General features: G+C 38.1%; 1 protein-coding gene across 1 annotated transcript in view; it reads left to right on the forward strand.

Moving 5' to 3' along the window:
• The first annotated feature begins 7,471 nt into the window (after positions 1–7,471).
• Positions 7,472–20,026, forward strand: part of cdh8 (cadherin 8) — a 274,545-nt gene continuing 261,990 nt past the window's right edge. The window contains exon 1 of the mRNA XM_055154831.1: positions 7,472–7,750. Coding sequence (XP_055010806.1) covers positions 7,472–7,750 — 279 coding nt within the window. The remainder of the gene's footprint in view (positions 7,751–20,026) is intronic.

Consider the following 20,026-nt stretch of genomic DNA (forward strand, 5'->3'; position numbering starts at 1 on the left):
GTGGAACTCAGAATGCCAAATATTTTAATTAAAGGTGCTGTAGATGATTAGCGTGATTCATCAGCCGGTTTCACATCATAGAAACCGTCTGACTTCGCAGTGTTAGAATTTGTTCGCTCGACGGTAGACGGGTATTTTTGATCAACCAATCGCTGCTATTTGGTTGTGATGTTTGTAATGCGCCGCTAACGGGACTAACTGGTATATTAAGCTTTTCTCAAGCTTAGGAAGAAGGGCAATAACATCTTTTCCCCTGAAATTCCAGCTTCCTCAATCTCAGGAAATCGTTAACAACACTGAAAATATCGCTCTTCCCTGATTGACTGGTGCCCGAACTTGCACTTCTGGGTTTATTGCGAACCGTCTAGTGTATTTTGATTTCTGACCTAGTTGCTGGAGAGAAATGAAATTGAGTGGAGGCACTAGGTGGCACCAGCCTGACTAGTAGATGATTTCTACTGTATTCATAACATGAAAAACGACTAGTTCATTTGAAACCGTTTGCAGTGGCCCAAAGTTATTCCTCACTCACCTTGAGCATCCTCATTATTCACTGCCATGAGTTCATAAGCTCATTTCACAACTTTCAAAGACTCGATCAGAATTTTGAGATCACAGTAAAGTTAACAACAAATAGTAACAGCAGCACACTTCCTGATTCTTGAATGATAAAACTCTTTCGCTCCCTTCTACTTCAAGAGCTGCTTATACAACATATCTGTGTCTGTACTGGAGAAAACTAATAAACTGCAACTGCACAGAACAAGAAATCAATCTCTGCCTCTTCAACATGAATATAACATTGTTTTTACATATTTCTTCACCTGCGAAATCATACTCTTCCAATACTCTTGGCTTATTTCCTCTCCTGACACCATCTTGGCCCGAGCAGCCACCTCCCCTTCTCCCCTCCGCCACACCTTACCCACTATTATGTTGTCGATAGTACAAAGTGAAATGGCAGATCCACTGAAGTACTTGACCCAATAAGCGCGCGGTTGGACATGAAAGCCGGGCAAACGCTCATTGTTCTTCATTGTCAAGTGCTGCCCTCTTCATTGACAGAGTAATATGAGCAGTCTAATTGAGTAGCACAGCCCCAGCTCCTTTCCCATTCTGCCACTTCAGAGAGCGAACACGGCTCATACCATTTGAAGTTTTTTTTTTTTTTTAACCACAGACGATTGTTTAAATGTCAAAATATGCAAATTAGCTCTGACCTAGTTTTTAAAAAGCACAAAAATCAAACTCTCAAAGATTGAATTTAATCAATGGATGCGGCACATTCGTACTTGGGTGAATAATCATTGAGCTGATTTACATTTTAGTATTTTGTTCTTTTTTATTGTGGCGCCGGTTCGGGTGTATTCATTTAGTGAGGGTTTTATTTCTTGTATTTGGTGATTTCTTATTTATTCGGTACTCTTATAAAAGTCCTATATTTTGCTAAATTGACTCTTGTGAGCTTCAGATCATGTTAGAATGCTGTTACCTCATTAAAAACATACTCAAAGTTGTATTTTGTTTCATTTACACATGCTGTAAGTATTTTTTATTTTTTTTATGTTATTATTTTTTTATGATCTGTCTACATCTCTCAAGTTCAAAATCTTCCTTTTTATCATTTCCTTGGTGGAGATTGAAAATTTCGGGCCGAAATTATCCAAATCAATCTAGTGAAGGTGTGTGGAGTGTAAAAACACAGTGGGGCACTTCCTGTATCACCACATGACATCACAAGATGGAACAGTGCTTTCATTTTTAGAGATGAACTCATGTGCAGAGATTAAACATGTGTAAGTGAAACAAGTCACAACTCCAGGTATGTTTTTGACAAGGAAACAATATTATAGATTCAAATATGGCATAATATCTAGATAATTACTTAAATTAAGAACATTTTACTTTATTTGACTAGATTCAACTCAACAAGTCAAATTATCTACCAGTGGAATAAGTGTGTTTTTCTTAACTCAAGCGACATTCAATTTTGTTTCTCATTTTAAGTGCAAAAAGTTGTTGTTTTTCTTATTTTAAGTGCAGCAAGATGTATTTTCATATTTTAAGTACAAAAAATCTTGTTCCACTGCACAATCATTTTACTTGTCAAATGAAGTTTACTCAAATCGAGATGAAGCTTTTTTAATTCAAGTAATTTTAACTTAACCAGATGATGGTTTTTTGCACTGTGGGCATTTTAAACTGTAATCTGAAGTGTAGCATGGCAGAGTGGTGAACATGTTTGCTCCTAAAATTGAGAATTTAAACAGTGTCTGCACACTTAACAAAGGAAATGATTTGTAAATAACACAGTATGTTTCACTGTTTGTACTTCTAAACAAGGCTTCATTGTTTAGTACTGAGTCTGCTTGACTCCTTGTAGATGGCATTGCCTTAGACCTTAGAATGTTTCACAGTATGGCATTATCTACGTAATGGAGACAAGCAGGTGACTACATCAGGCCAAGGTACAGAGGTCAGATCTGTGGAGCGGCTCACAGAACGAATGCACTTTTTGCAATAGAAATACCAATAATTAAATACTTAACAGATACATTTAACGCCGTACTGTGGAACATTCAAACAAAGCATTAATATCTCCATGGTGACAAGCAGGCTGAGTTAGAAGGTTACGCATTACACTCGTCTTTCACCCCATTTAAACTAAGATATCAACTATACTAAGAATTATGCTTTTCTTTTCAAAATTAAAACAAGCTGTTCATTTGAGATGCCATGACCCTGAAGTAAGAAGTAGACCTCTTGTATTAGCTGTGAAAAATCTGAAATCGGATGTTTTGAGCGGATAAAAAGGTAGTTACATGATGAAATACCTGACAAATCAATACCGTTTTAACAAGTTTATACAATTACATGAAAATGAGTGTAGAATCTCAGAGATCGGATACTATCAACACCATTTAATATCAAAGAAAGTACTATTGCTTAATGTTGAAAATCACATTCTGTTGTCTAAAGAAAGTGTATCATTGTGGTATCAGAACCGATTCAGTATTGATTCAGAGTCCATTCCTTAGTATCAGAATCCAGTTTCAAATTTTGCGATAACATAAGAGTGTACACAAATCAATATCTACCTGTCCATCTCTCTACTTCCCAGACCTGTGCTTTCTGATATTTCACCTACAAAAACTTCAAATGTGAATAAGTTAAAAGAAAATAGAACATTTTACACACTTGCTCAATAAAACGCACTATAACATACACGCACGCGCACGCACATTTGGTAAACAGTACAAAAGACGGCTCTCCCTATAGGCCCCGTCTCCCTCGCCTTTCTCATGTGCTCTGCTGCTGCTGAGTAACATCACCAACACTAGAGGGCTCCCTCCGTGGACAACGCGTCAGACTGTCATTCATACCACACAGCTCCATGAACAGGGAGAAGCAGGCACAGCAGGAAAAAAAAGAGCAAAAAGGGAAAAAAGCAAGAGAAATCCCATATTTTTGTGAACAACACTTATTCTTATTAGGTGTTATGTGAGATGTAGCTTTCCTAACACATATATTATTAGTTACTCCTATATAGGCTGTCATTTATATCACAATTAAATATAAATTAATACAAAAAATCCGAAATTGTTGTTATTTTTGTTTATTTCTGTGAGTAAAAGTTGATCCGAAACGTCAACATTTATATGATTCAATAGTTCCCCTAAAGGTCTACATGGTGTCCTTTTCCATTGTTTATTCGATTCATTTGTGACTAAACGACTAAAATAGCTTCTTCTGCCCATGTTTACCTCACATTTGCGGCTTTGTGTTGCTGGATCTTTCATAATGCATCCATCTCCCTGCCTCCGCTGTAACACAATGATACCATATACTGTTACAATCGGACTTGACCAATAAAATGTAACGTAATAGGCTATACTAAAAGTGGAGGAGTTGAGTGATTATGCTTACTACTACCTGCGCTATCCAGCCTTACTTAGACTCTGGACTTAAGCGGCAGCAGTGCCCATCTGTTCCTCCCATTAACCCTTCTCAAATAACTCCATGTGTAAAGGAGCCAGTGTCGTGTTCATTTCACATAGTGCATTTAAAGCGCATATGATAGGTTGGACTATTTATTTCATTCATTAATAAAAAAAAAAAAAAAAAAAAAAAAAAAAAAAAGCATACTTGACATAATTAAATATTTATTTTTTTATTTATTTATGTTTTTTAATATTTATTTTATGTATTTTATTTTTTATTTTATTTATTATTTATTTATTTTTGTTTTGTTTTTTCCCTTTTCATCACATTTTTTACTTCAAGGTTGGGTTGCAAACATGACAGAGAATTCTCTAACTGTTATCGAGCAGGAGTGAAAACTTGTCCAAATTGCACAATAGTCATGATTAGACTAATACAAATAAACAATAGCATCTTTCATTTTGTCAAATTAAGGTTTAAACTGCTAGAAAAAAAACGTTTATTGTGCGCAAATTGTCCCTGGAATTTGGATGAAGCTTTGTGTCTGGATGACAAAGCTAGAACATTATTTATTTTAGAACTTCCTGCATGTTCCTGTATTTTTATACTTTTATTCTCAACTCCTTTTCCCCACAACGTGCCACTTGACTGTTACAAAACCATGATGAATATTTCCCACACGTACCATCCCGTGAAATCAATCAGTAAGTATTAAAACATAAAAACCTGTCATATGCACTTTCATACGCCGTACAGAAGCGATGGCCAACTCGCGCGCAACGAGGACGCACGCACAGCCACATCTCCACCGTTTATCCGCGCGCGCCTACGTATCCCCCGTTTCTTATCTGTCTCCAACTATCGTCTGCAACCCGAGACGTGCCACCTTTGCGCGTCCACGGCAGGCGCACGTTCATCCGCACGCCTGTTGTTGACCCGGCTCCTCATCAACCCAATGAGCGCAGCGGAGGGGAGGCTCTCTGCTCGCCGAGGCTCGTCTCTCTTCCATCCCCTGCTCACTTTTCCAGTCGTCCAGCGAGCGAGCGAGCCTGTCGGAGCTCCTAACACTCACGCAAACTGCCTGCACGCGCCGACAACAAACGGCTATAAGCTTCCCTCGCGTTGGAACGGATTTCTACTGTCTCCACTCCACATTTCCCCCCAGCGCTTCGAACGATACGCACCGGAGTTTTTGGCTTTACGTTCATAAGGGGAATTATGCAGCAGCGCGGAAGGATGCGGGTCTCGTTGTAGTAAGTAAAGCTAATTATGTTATTTTCTGACAGGTAACACCACTGCTGGCTCGTGTCAAGGTTATTTAATACGATTTTACGATTTTCACGTTTGGAAAGGCAAGTGCACTGCAAGGTGTGCAACTTGGGCTACCGTTCACCACGACTCATCCAGGACTCGTCTACTATAAAAACCCACATATAATTTTGGTACTCGATTTCTTTTTCAACTTAAAATGCCACCTGTCTTAATGAATGAAGACATTATGAGCTCAAAGGGAGAAACTTCAGAGCGCGAGAGAGATGGGAACAGGCACCTTATCCATCCGCGGAAAAATAAGCCTCGCGTAGGGTTGTTAAAGACGTCCACTAAACTGATTTATTGGCGTTTTTTGTCGGGCACCGGGGAGGCAGCGGTCTCTCGGCTCTCTCTCTGCCGACAATCACGTCTAGTACCTCGGGCAGCTCCTCCGCTCGCCTCGCTCTCACGTTCCGGCTGCGTCTGGAGCTGTCCCCTATCCCCGTGGTGCTGAAATTGTCAGCCCAGTCACGCGTCGTAGTAGACTCGATTATTTTATCAAAGGCAAAAAGACAAAATGGATATTGGACGTTTTAAGTACAGGATGCAACAAATTACGCATTTCTTGGGTAGATTTGGGGAGCCAGTTGGAACCACAATTATGTTCTACCAACCCAATTTCTGCATATTTTGACTAAGAAACTTAACTTTAGATGTCAAGATTTTGAAGTTGATTTTGTTTCAAAATCACTGCTAAAATTAGAACACATGACAACATTTGATTTCTTAACACCACTTTCTTTCAACTAAACTAAAAAGAAAAAAACAAAAAAACTTGTAACCATTCAAATTACAACAAAATCTCGCCTCATGTTCGACAGCCTAATCCGAACATCTACAGTCCGCTTTTTAACTCACTATCTTGCATTTACAGTCGAGCCCAAAGCTCTTTTTCAACTTTCCCCCGAAACAGTCCCCTGTCCACCCTTATCGCGAAACAACAGTTCTGCCTCGACATTACATTGCGCTGGTGTGATTAAGCATGCCTTCAAACGCCAGTACAATTTATCAGCTACCCTAATCACCTTCATCACCATCATAGTCATCGTCATTGTGGATTACCGTGGTATCTGCCGGCTCCAGCGCTGTTGACATTGTGGGGCTCACCTGCAGCAAACGCTCTATCTGCAAGCTGCCACTATCCGGCATGTCCAAGGATTTTTTAATGGAAAACACAAGAACACGAGCCCTTGAGGACAACTTAGCCTAGCTCGTATCGACAAGCATTCATCATGAGAAACGCGTAATTTCTCATACAATTCTTCCCTGGATAATCCCTATGTATGAACAAGAGATTAAAGACAGGCAATCTGATAGAGAATTGGATACAGCGGAGCCATGTTATTTGTTTGCAGTAATGTGGGATCCAGATAGGGTCACTGGTGTTACGGGAGCGTTGTTTGTAATAATCAAGTGGTGTATTGACGTTATGCTCTAAAATATGAGAAATAAATTGTTTTGTTATTGCTTTATAATGCCGTCCGTCACGTGTTTGTGTAACGCTTTGCTCCATAACTGGACAAAATTTCAATTGTTGTCAGTGTTGATTGGATTAAACAAATGGTAGTGATGCAAGTACAGATGGCACCTTTTTATCTTTTTGAAAGTGACTCCAAACTGGATTATTGTTGATCTAAAAGTCTTAGAAATTCATGTTGTAATTTATCTTCATTCTTAATGTAACTTAACCTTCACTGTATCAAACAGGATTCCATTGCACTGTATTGTTCTGTGTTTTTTTTTTTTTTTTCATCCTCGTTGTTGGCTGCCCGGTGTGATTTGCTGTATTGTGTATTTGGCACTGCTTTCCCATTTTTCTCTCCCCCTCACCTCCTGACATTTCTCCCCTAGATTCCAAAAAAGAAGAAAAAAAAAAAAAATCCTTCTAACTAAAATTCCGACTGTTCCCATTTCAGGTCTCCCAATTCGGAATACCTCCAAATGGACGCCGCTGAGCTGGAACTCCTCATCCCCTCTTTTCCAACTGCTATGGACTCTCGCCAGGCCATGCAAGTGACCTTTATCACGCCATGAATGCCAGCAACGCGATTCAAAGAGGACACAACTAACCTTTTCTTGTTATCTAAGAAGGAGCTGTTGATCTGAAGAGACGCAACAGAGAAGGAGGGAGAGGGGAGGAGAAAGCGGACAGCAGGAGGCAACTGGGGGTCGAGCTAGAAAGACTTTGAGATCAACAAATAAACAAACAGACCAACAAATGGCCGCCAGGGCGCCAAATCGGTCGGAGAAGATGTTTACGGATCTTTGCTCGCTTCTGCTGCTGTTGTGGATTACTTGTTCGGTGGGCAGTCCCATCTCCAGCCACTCCAGAGGTACGCAGGCCGCCGGTGGCAGGGCATCTGGGGCAACGGTGGTGGCGAGCGGCGCCGGAAGCGAAGGACAGAGATTACTGAGTCGCGCCAAGAGAGGATGGGTTTGGAATCAAATGTTTGTGCTGGAGGAGTTCTCGGGACCAGATCCAATCCTAGTTGGCAGGGTGAGTGCACTGTGCGATTGTCACCGTTGTGTTAAGATCGGTTATCAAGGGAAGGGGGGGACAGTGATTCTGAGGGTTTGAGGGGCCTGGGACGTTATGTTATTTATTTATTGAGTGATTGATTTTGCTGTTTACTTGGTTGTTGGGTAGAGAGAGGGACAGAGGGAGGGCTGGGCATGTGAAGGGTACGAGGAGGTAGGGGGCAATAGAGAGACATAGAACTCCAAAGTGTGGCATCTTAAACTTATTTTTATTTATTTATTTTTTTTTAAGTGATAAACAGGTTGATAAACATTTTCAGAATTTTTAAATGAAAGTTAAAGATTTTTTAAAATTTTATTTTATTTTTATTTATGTGTTTATTTAATTTAATTTTAAATAAATACATTTGGCTTTGAATCAGATTTGATAGTTTCAATATGGTAGTGTAGTTGTGGACTTAATAGTGTTGCCACGAATACAATTTCAAACTCGATTTCGATACTAAGGAATGGACTCGATACCGATGCCACAATGATAATTAAAAACATTTTCTTTACACGATATAATGTGATTTTTGCTATTAAATCATAGTAGTTTCTTTTATTTTACTGTGCAGCCTTGTATCTGTGTAATCCTTCAGTCGTACAGGTAGCTTCCATAGTGATCCATGGTCGCATACTCGTCTTTGTGCTCTTATACTTGCTCTGATACAGCTCAAGATCATTCTAAAGCCTTTCAGGAAAGCTTCATTTCTGACCTGTGTACGTGCTTTTTTTTAGTGTCGATACTTGCTCAAATGAGTCTAGTTTCGATACAAGTTTCAAAATCGATTAGTGTCTTATTTGCGATCCTTTTGGCAACCCTCGTACTTGATTCTTCCTTGTAACCTTCCAATCCTCCATTCTACATCTCCGAAATCTGAAAGCATAACCATTTTGACTTAACTCTTTTGTTATAATACTGAGCTCTATTAAATATGACTGTGAAGACAGAAAATTTTCTTATGTGTAATTTTTTAACCTTGCTATTTGATCCAATTGAAAAGCCAAAACTATGCCACACTTTTCTTTTCACAATACATACTATATATACAATGTTTCAGTATTTTTAGTTACTTGTAATTGATTCTACATTGCCACCTTCCATTCCTGCATTGTACAGCTTGCATTGTAATCATTTAGACATACGGCTTAGACAGACTTTATTGATCCACAAGGGAAATTATTTGGACACAGTTGCTCACTCATCACAGTATAATACAATAACAAAGAGAAAATGGTAATAATAAATTGTAAATAAGTAGCAAAAATATGAAGAAACTGGACTCAAATAAAGCATAATTATGCGAATGTATATGCAGAAGTCCAAATAAAATTGAAATAAGTAACAAAGTAAGTCAAAATAAGGACATAGGGTTATCTGTTACTTAAGGGTGAGTTGTTGAACAGTTGTAGGGAGTATTATCTGTTACATAAGAGTCTGAGTGGAGTTGTTTTTTGGAGAATGAGCTCCTCTGTCCAACTCTCTTGTTATAATAACCATCCAGTTTCCTCTTGTGTTATTTGACCTTGATATTTGAAGCGATTGAGAAGACACATTAACATCACATTTGGATTTCTTTTTTACAATACCAATCCGTACAATAGATAATTTTCAGTATTTTTAGTCTTTTTTTACTTGGTTCCAGTTGGAATGAGCACAACTGTGGGCTTCTCCCCACTGCTAAGAGCCACCTGCTCCCTGCCTCATGTGTGCACGTGTCAGGGACTTTTCAATGGAAGAAAAAAAGGCTGGTGGCCAGTGCGACAAGCAGACTGTTTACTGCTGCAAGCTGCTGCTAACCTGGGGAGAGCCAACCTGGCAACCCTGGCAACCTGACTCCTCCCACCTCCTCCTTACACTACATCTTACAGTAGGCCATGCTATATTTGACAACATCGTACCGCCTGTCACTTTTAATAACTCTAGTAACATTACACTTCTATTTTTGCGCTGTTGTTCCATCCAATCTATCTTCAAGGTTTATTTAATTGCTAATTCTTTTCATGCATGCCTTCTGTTTGGTTCATTTATTTAACTTTTTTCTGATTCTGATAATCAAATAGTTTTTATCTTGTAGAAAATGTTTTATTTGTACTTTATTCATGCCATCACTATTTTGATTTTCACTAAAACTGTGCGAAAAATATTACAAATCTTTTGGTGGATCCCCTCTGAAGAAGCAGTATCAAAACGTGGCCTTCTAGTGTCGAGAAATTTAATATTTTGGTGAGTCAGATGCAATTATTTGTGACTGTTTTTGGCTGCAAAGTCAAGTGAAGATTTTTTTTTTTAAAGCCACTAAACAATTCTCCATAAATATACAAAATTAGGATGCAAAACGAAGCGCTACAACTTCACAAACCTGATGCGATGTGGAGTAGTTTAGCGGAATGCACGCCGATTGTATTGCGATAGCGCTCTGAAGGGGAAGCGACTTAGCTAAGAGAGCACAGTAAGGGAGAGAGTAGCTCAGAGCAGGAATACTTTGTTTTTGGCAAATAAAGCAGTGCCCTCTTTAAGTAATCTCAGTTTCAGTTTTACGTTCTATTTTAATATGCCTTTTAACTTTCATAAATAAAAACGGCTCAAAATCCACCCACATTTTAAAAGCAGAGACATTTGTAGTAGCGCAACCGACTATCTTTCCTTATTTTTCTTCCTGTTGATTCTTCCATGCCAAGCTTTGTCATATGGCATCATCAATTAAACATTTGCCAGCGTGCGGGACCGGCACCTGTGTTTTGCTAAATACCGACGCAACTGAAAAATGCTGTTAAGTGGTGCATTAATTTTTCAAGCTAGTCAATTAGTTAGCCTCTGCTGGCTCCGACTGTGGCCGCTCATCAAAAGGATCAAGGATAACGGGGTCTGTGAGCACGCTGCCCGGGCTTCTGCGCTATGCAAAAATTATAGGGAAAATCATATATGGAATTCCAAATGACTCGTGTGCATTCAATGGTAATGCAGTTTGGTGCAGTTTCAATGATGAAAATATAAAGAAATAAGACAGATTGTTTATTTTTAAATTTTTTTTCTATTGTAATTCTGGTATAATGTTGCTTCTAATAGTCTTAAAGGTGCACTGCGAAGCTTTTCTGCCATCTGCTTGTCTCCATGGAGATGTTATCGCATCGCCTGTAATATTCCATGGTATAATATTAAACATATTCGTCTTGTATTATTCATTACGGGTGTTTCTATTGCACAAAAATCCAACAATTCCTTCTGTAAATATGGGTGACACTCCACAGATCTGAATCGTAATGTAGCATAGTGCTGTCTCGTTTCCATGGAGACAAGCAGGTGGTAGACTCACCGCTACAAATGTTACGCAGTGCACCTCTAATGCGAAAATTATAGGGAAAAACATGTATGACTTGTGCATTTAATAATAATTTATTTATTTATTTGGTTTATTTAACAGGGGCAGCGTACATTAATCAACATTTCTGTACTAGAATGAGCCAGAGAGGCGATTTTTCATCTGTGGTCCCTGGACAGATGGTAAACATGGTCACCATAAAAACACAACAATAGGAATTATGCACAATTGCACTTTTTTTTTTGTATAACAGGTAAATTAAAAGGCAGTAAAATACAGGCACTAACAACCATAACCACGATGTACACAGTGAGAAATAACACACACTAGAGCACACAGACAGAAGACACACACTAATGATGATGAGTTATTAGCCAGTACTTAACATGTTTTTTGAATAGATTGTATGATGTCAGGTCTCTTACGCTGCCAGGGACCGACATACTAATGCAGTTGGAAGCGGTTTCAATGACGGCAAATTTGACAGCCAAGAAATAAGGCAGATTTGTTTATATTGTTTGATTTTTAATTTGGTTATAATTACACTTCTAATGGTCTTAATAAAGAATAAACACAGACTTCATAATGAACTGATTTTTAAGATATATATTTTTGTCGTCTTAGTGAGAACCTCAACCCTATAACCCTATGGCCTGATTCATCAGCAGGTTTCACTTCGTGGAAAATGTCTGGCCTCGCAGCATTAGGATTCATTTGCTCGACGGTAGGCGGGTACTTTTTTTAGTTAACCAATCGCTGCTATTTGATCGTGACATAAGTAATGCATCGCTAACGGTGCTAACTGGTATACTAAGCTTTTCCCAAATCCTGTAGGAAGAAGGGCAAAATTCACCAAACATTCTCTTTGTTCCAGCTTTAAATCCTCTGTCTCGGGAATCGTTGCCAACACAGAATATATGGCTCTTCGCTGATTGGCTGGTGCCCAGACTCACACTTCCAGGGTTCTTGCAAACCGTTTAGTGTATTCCGATTCCTGACCTAGTTGTTGGAGAGAATTGAAATTGAGCGGAGACACTAGGTGGCGCCAGCCTGACTAATAACCCTAACCCATTAATTGCAAAGCCTGAATCATTCTTAAGAAACAGCATTATGGATCTGTTCAAGTCTCTTCATGCTTTAATTAAGGTGTAGTTACTATAAAGTGTTTGAAAATTCTTAATATTTGTTGCAATACATTCAAAAAGTCAGAATAAAGAAGAAAATAAAAGTAAACTATGCAACTTTTCTTGGTCCAGCACCTGCTTGTCATAATAGAAATGTTATTGCTTTGCCTAGAATGTTCCACACTATAGCATTATGTTAAAAAAGTTGCATATTGCACCTTTAATATTAGAAAATTTGTTACTATTAGGCGAAATTAAGGTTACATTTTTTACTCCAAACCTGACTATATCTATGTCGTTGCAATACTTGGACAATACAGTGCCTTGTCTGAGGTCTCTCTATGTTCGTCAAAGGTACACTGTGTAATATTTCTGGTAGCGTGTCCACCACCTGCTTGTCTCCATGGGGATGTGATGGTTTTGTTCGGAATGTTCCACTTTAGATGTTCAGCGTGGCTATTTTTCATTTGTTCAGATACAGGTGTTTTTATCGCTTAAAAAACACACGTTCTTATGATACACTAAGACGTCTCCCCACAGATCAGACCCGTACCTTGGCCTAGTTTTGTTTATCTTCACAGACTTGGATGAGTTTAACGCTTCACTGTGGAACATTCCAGACAAAGTTACCTTGATAAATCACTTTATTTTCCAACATGCGTCCAAATTTACCCAATATTTACCCGTAATAGAAACTACAAAGCATTTTTTAAACACTTGGCACTGACTACTCTATCCCGGTAGCTAGTCAACAGTGGACGTGCGGTATAGTAACAATTTCTGGGTCTTGAAGGATGCTTTCCCCCCTCTCGCCTGGCAACAAACTTAACCGCTGTTGCCAGTTAGTCATAGGTGTAAAGCATCATCATTATAGCTGAAGGACAGATCGGGGAGAGCGTGGTATATGGAGGTGGAGAGGGGGAGGAGGAGGAGGAGGAGGAGGAGAGGGGGCACTTCCTCTCTCTATCCGAAAGAGAAGACGCTTTGGCTTTCTTTTTTTTTTGCTAAGCGACTGATGGGTAGAGCTCGCATCAAGGTTAAGTGCTCATGAGTATGCCTGGCAGAGCTAAGATAAGTCCGGCGGAGATGGCATTGTGTTGTGTTTAAGACGATAAATCTTCCTTTCTATTCTTCCTCGTATTTTTTTTTTTCTTTCTTTTCTTCACGGTTCTCACGGCTAATTAAAAAATGAAACTAAGGTGAGTGCAGTTCAAATAGGTCATACGGGATAGGGTTCGGAAATCTCAATTTGAATAGAAAAGAAAAATAAATCGCAAAGTCTGCAGTTTTTGAAGTATAATTTCCAGCTCAGATAACATAAATATTCTTATTCTGCATACAAACTGCTAACCCTGTAGTTTAGATCTGCGCAAAGATGTGCTAAAATGTGTTTTTGTGTTAGTTTATCAGTTCATATTTCAGTCTTTTTGCTCATTCTCCTGTGAACTTTGAACAAAATCCTATTATTAAAACATAAATCGCACTACTTGTCAGAAAGATCGCAATCAGATAATACCAAACTATTGCATTTTTGTCCTTTTGGATGCGTTTAAAATGTTAACTCTGAACAGAATCCTATTATTAAAGCATAAATCGCAAATCTGATCTCAATACTTGTCAGAAAGATTGCAGTCTGATAATCCCCGTATTATATTTTTGTCTAGGTTTTGTCTTCTCCTTTGTCAAGAATGTAGTGTGTCCATTTCGTGTATTTTTGGACTAATTAAACATGTAATCCCTCATAGTCCAAACTGTGGGTAAGAAATGGGTTAGTGTTCTTTGCCGGCAGTGGTGAAAAAAAAAAAAAAAAAGTCATTATCACATTTTACCATTTTTATTTTGGTTTCCCTGTTGACAAAAACAAAGGGTGTTCCACATAACCCAGTTAATTAATCACATTATTTCTTGCTTAATAATAAAAATAATTCTGTTTGTTAATTCTGTTTTGCTTTTGATTGGTTCGTCTGCCAAATGCTTTTTAGTGTTAGTTGAAATCCCAGTCAGCCTTTATTGTACATAGCATTACAGTTTGCATAAAGCAAATGACTAGTAAGAATTGGCCTTGAGTGTTTGGTCATTTATTTTAATGAAACACTTAAAAATAAAATTGCACTAGGAATTGTTTGCATCGTTTACACATTCTATGCCTTTATTCTCTTTACAATTGTTTGTTTTTATTAAGGGAGTCAGTCTATTTTGTAGATACTCAAAAACAAGACATACTTTTTAATTGTGTTTGTACTGCAGAACAATTTGTGTAGTTTTCTCTCTAATCAGGACGTTTGGGGTTCCGTTCCACTATCAACAATGCATTCTGCCATTGTGCCACTGGGCAAGATAACCAGTCCAACAAAACACATGTCAGTATGTGTCATTGTGTGACTGCTGATGATCTAAGCAGGTTCAGAATAGATAGTTGTTTTCGTAGATGATGCTCGGGGAAGCTGTTGTTAAAGAAGTACAACTGCCAAATCAGAAGAAAGCGATAACGTACCAAGACATATATATTTGTACATGTTTGTAATATGTGTAACAAGGGAAGTCGTAGTAGTGATAGTAAAACATACATTATGATAAGGAATATGGCTCTTCAGTCCAATTTTACATTTTACATAGAGTTGCACCAATCCAGCTTTTTCAGTTCCAATGCCGATATCGATTAGCCTGATTCATCAGCTGGTTTCACTTCGTGGAAACCGTCTGACCTCGCAGCATTAAGATTCGTTCGGTCGATGGTAGGCAGATAGTCTTTTATTTAACCAATCGCTGCTATTTGGTCGTGATGTATGTAATGTGCCGCTAATGGGGCTATATTAAGCTTTTACCAAATCCCATAGGAAGAAGAGCAATAACGCCTTTCCCCTTGATAAAATTCAAACATTCTCTTTGTTCCGACTTTAAATCCTCGGTCTCGGGAATCGTTGCCAACACAGAACATATGGCTTTTCGCTGATTGGCTGGTGCCCGGACTCGCACTTCCGGGGTCCTTGCAACCGTCTAGTGTATTTCGATTCCTTTTCACTGGGAAGATATTAAATTGAGCGGAGGCAGTAGGTGGCGCCAGACTGGCTAGATATTGATACTTTGACTGCGAGAATCTTCTGATACTCTATATTAACTTATACCAGTGTAGGGGTCTGAAAATGGCATTTATTTCCTTGAGACACATTTAACTTATTACACAAGAAAGCATGTAGCTGTTATTTCTCCTTCACATCCCTACTGAGCAGCTTTGCATGAATACAAGTTCAAACATTATGAAACGTTCTATAAAACCAGCCTGTAAATAGTCTCTGTAAATAGTTTTTATGACACTAAGTTAAAGGTTCAAACAGGATATCAGCTGAACCGTTACCCGATCCAGTTAATTTTTCAGTATCAGCGCTAATATTCAATGCCAGTATCGGTACTGGACACAATTAATTTACACTAAAACAAAAAGTACACGCCTTAATATGGGTCAAAACATAGACCAAAGACTAAATCCGTGTTAATGTTGGACTAAAAATAAATTATGGAGAACCTTGTTAGAAATGGTGATATAATTAGTTACAATGTTGATTATTATTACATGCAACCCATAGCATAACCTAAGTAAACAATATGACTTCTGATTGGGCAATTAAAGACATTATATTCAACCATTTCTATAAACAGAGTCAAATAGAGGTTGACTTTGAACATGCACTGGACATGAAGATCATGACTCCCCTTGACACCACGAGTCGCCGAGCTCCATTTTCTTGAGTCGGGGGCAGATACGCATTACCTGTTTAACCCGAGCGGGGACGACAGCTGTGAAGGCTTACTGCTCACTGTAGTTTCAAAGTGACACGTTTTTGGAAAGGGATTTTAGGAGGATTACTCACCGTGAGCCAGGAATGCTTCAGACACCGGCAGCTATTAGCACAGGAAATATAGGCAAATGGGGTGTGAAGGAGGACGCCCTGTACCTCTGTATGTAGGCTTGCATGTTATTGACAGTGAGTGGGAGAAAGCGCTATATTGGCAGTACCTCATCACCACTTAGATTTAAAGGGACATAATTTTGGACATAAGACCTCATTTCCTAGTGAGCCAGAGTGTTGGAGACGTGTGGAGACACTTTTTAATATATTCCATCCAGTCCTTGTATTTGCAGAGGTCACGGGGGCTAGGCTAGTGCATGTCAATGGCCATAGTTAGCCTGCCACTAAAAACTGCCTTACCCACTCCACAAAGCAATCTATTATTACGATGTCTGTATCAATAGAATCCATTTAGAAGTAAAATCAACCTTGCATTTGAAGGATTTATGTCTGAGCAGCAGCAGCGAGTTGGAAGTTTGGAAGTGGCGGACTGATATCACCTAGCACCTACCTTATCAGCAAAGTAAACTTCCGCTGCTGCTGAGAAAACAGTCCCTCAACATGCGATGATTCATACAATGCAAGGTTAGTTTTATTTCAACATTATTCCATTGACAGTCTGGCATAATAATAGATTTACTTCGGGTGCTTTGTCAGGAAAGCCGTGGGGTCTTAAAAGACTTAAAAAAGGTCTTAAATTTCATGTTCCTTAATTAAGGTCTTAAAAAGTCTTAAATTATGTTGTCCAAGTCTTGTTTTTTTCACAAAGGTCTTAAATTTCATTAAGTGCAGCAGTGGTGCAATGTTAAATGGAGGGAGAAAAAACAAAACAAAATATGAAATCACAAAACATGAACATTTGGAGTATGCGCAAACAATCAATAAAGTGGAGGAAGACGACTGATGGATCATGGGGAAGTGTAGGTTTAATCCAGTGGCTTTTAGATTCTAGATATAGCACTAGTAGATACTGGTAGTGTCTCCACACGTCTCCAACACTCTGGCAAACTAGGAAATGAGGTCCTATGTCCAAAATTCCAGACGGCACCTTTAAATGTGCTTTGTGTAACTTTTCTAGTAAACGGTCAGTCACCTGGTTGCTTCTATGGATATGTCATTACTCTGCCGGGAATTTTCCACAGTATGTTATATTTATTCTCTCTACCTTACCTTTATTCAATTGCAGGTAGTTTTATAGCTCAAAAACAACTACAAAAACAGGCATTCTGACTGTGACTCCACAGATCTGACATGTAACTTGGTCTGGTTTGGTCTCCCTGAAGATAAATGCTGTAAAACATTAACATCATGGAGAAAAGCACTTGATGAGCCCTCTACAAGAAGTTCTAATGTCTAGTGACTAGGGATGTAACAATAACCCAAATATTGTGATATCGTATCATCAGAACTCTTACAATAATATCGTGGTCCATCACAATATATCGAATTGCAAGGTTTTTCATTCCTCAAGTATTTAAAAAAAGAGGGAACTGCATCGGCCATGATCATTTACTTAATTTACTACATAATAAAATAACTGTTATTAAACACTTTAAATCTTATTTCTTTGGAATATGGCAGTAATGATTCACATTCAAGACTGGTCACAGCATTGAAAAACAAAAAACTGGCGTATGTCTTGCAATAAGTATCGCAATAATTATCGTACCACGAGAGGCATATCGTGATGATATCGTACCCAGAGATTTGGATATCATTACATCCCTACTATTGACTAAAGAAAAGGATCAGGTTCAACATTTATGAATTTACTTTTTAGATATTTCATGGCGAAGTACAATCTTATCAGTGGAAAAACCTGGCTCTTCCTCATATCGTAATATCGTATCATCAGAACTCTCACAATAATATCGTGGTCCATCATAATATATCGAATTGCAAGGTTTTTCACTTAAACATATTAAAAAAGAGAACTGCATAGGCCATGATCATTTACTTGCTTAACTACATAATAAAATAACTGTTATTAAGCACTTTAAATTGTATTTCTTTGGAATATGGCGGTTATGATCCACATTTGAAGACTGGTCACGGTATTTAAAAAGGAAAAATATCGCAATAATTATCACACCGTGAGAGGCATGCCGTGATAATATCGTACCATGAGATTTGGATATTGTTACATCCCTACTAGTGGCTAAAGAAATCATGTTCAACATTTGTGAATTTACCTTTTAGATATTTCATGGCAAAGTACTGTACAACGTTATCAGTAGAAAAAAAAAAAAAAAAAAGGCTCTTCCTCATGTGATCTCACGGGAGTATGCTCTGTAAAGCCGTGTGGAGATTTGCATGTTGTTGACAGCGAGTGGGAGAAAGCACAAGAGCAGGTTAAGAGTCTCACGCTGACCAATGGTGCTGGGTAATGTTAGGAAAAGCAGCTCTTGATTTAGGCTCATGCCAAATTGGAGGAGAGGGAGGAGAATGGCTCTGCAGTGGCTTGCTGGTACAAAGCGCTAATGTTGTAGCTGGCACTCGATCTGACATAAGGTATGCTGAATGTGAGAGACGAGAGACGCTAAAGGGGTGGGCTTGCATAATCTGTAAGTTAATGTACCGGTGATGGAACAAAATAGGATCTAATAGTTTCTAAATAAAAGGGCGCGTATTGTTGAAAATTGACTTAAATCGTAAGGGTAATTGCGTTCCCTTATCATTAGTTGTATTCCGATTGATTCATGCGTGTCTGAGTAATCCTGTGTTGTCCTGCATTTGGGGTTTGAATGCTTTGAAAAGTTCACCTACCCCTTATCTCTGCCCACTGCTCTGTTCAAAAAGGTCAGACTCCGGATCATACATAAACCATTGAAAACCAGGACACTCTAGGAGAATATATTTTTAATCCCTATGAGGTTCTCCTGGTTAAATAAATAAAGAAATAAATGCCACGTAGCAACATTAAAAATAGAATGCGGCTGTGAAAAACGCTTCTCGGTTTTGAGCAGGAAGTTAATGGACCTGTTTCTCCTCTCAGGAACAAAGACCAGTTGAGGGCACTAGAGTGCAGTTCTTTTGTATGTTACATGTTGTATTGTTGTATTTCACCATTCAAAAGATATCATGGCAACTCTTTATAATAACCACACTTTTAATAGCGTTAATAAAACCATAAAACTGTTTGTTAATTAGAATGATCCAGGCTTAGTTAATCCTAACGCGTTAATTAAGTAGTTGCCAAGTCTGAATATATACATTTTTTTTATTATGAATTTAGGCTGTTCATGTTTCATCGTGATTGAGCATGTTATACAATCTAAGGCAGACATGTCAAACCCAAATTTGACCCCTGAGATCATATATATATATATATATATATATATATATATATATATATATATATATATATATATATATATATATCAAATATATATTAGATCTGGCCCACCTGCTACAGATAGACTATAGAGACATTATTTAGTTACAATTTTGTTATTATTTTATATTATACTTGTTCTGGGTTCAAAGTTTAAGCAAAACTATTATTAAACATTTATTTTATTGAGAAAAAGGTTTAACATTATATATCTCGAAAGTAAAAAAAACATGTTGTTGAAAATTTTCAGTAAATATTTAATTTTCGCTCACGACTTTGTCCCAGTTTTTAATTTTGGCCCTGTGTGAATTTGAGTTTGACACCCCTGATGTAAGGTCTCGAAAAGAATCCAGTGATCAACAAAATGAAATACATTCTTTATAAAAAGCCTCTTTATATACTGTATTACACAAACATACTTCCATACCTGATATATTGTATTGATATTTGGGACAGAAATTACCAAACTTTACTTCTTCCCCTTTTCAAATTGCAAAAATGTGCTGTGAGATAATGCATAAGGTTGGTTGCCTGGATGATACAAACAATTTGTTTTTCAAATTTAAAATATTAAATTTTTTTGATTTGTGAAATTCTACACCGCTTTGCTTTTGTATAAAGCAA

Source organism: Boleophthalmus pectinirostris, unplaced genomic scaffold, assembly GCF_026225935.1.
Source record: "Boleophthalmus pectinirostris isolate CB_2022bp ecotype Guang Dong unplaced genomic scaffold, ASM2622593v1 HiC_scaffold_19, whole genome shotgun sequence".
Taxonomy (NCBI): Eukaryota; Metazoa; Chordata; class Actinopteri; order Gobiiformes; family Gobiidae; genus Boleophthalmus; species Boleophthalmus pectinirostris.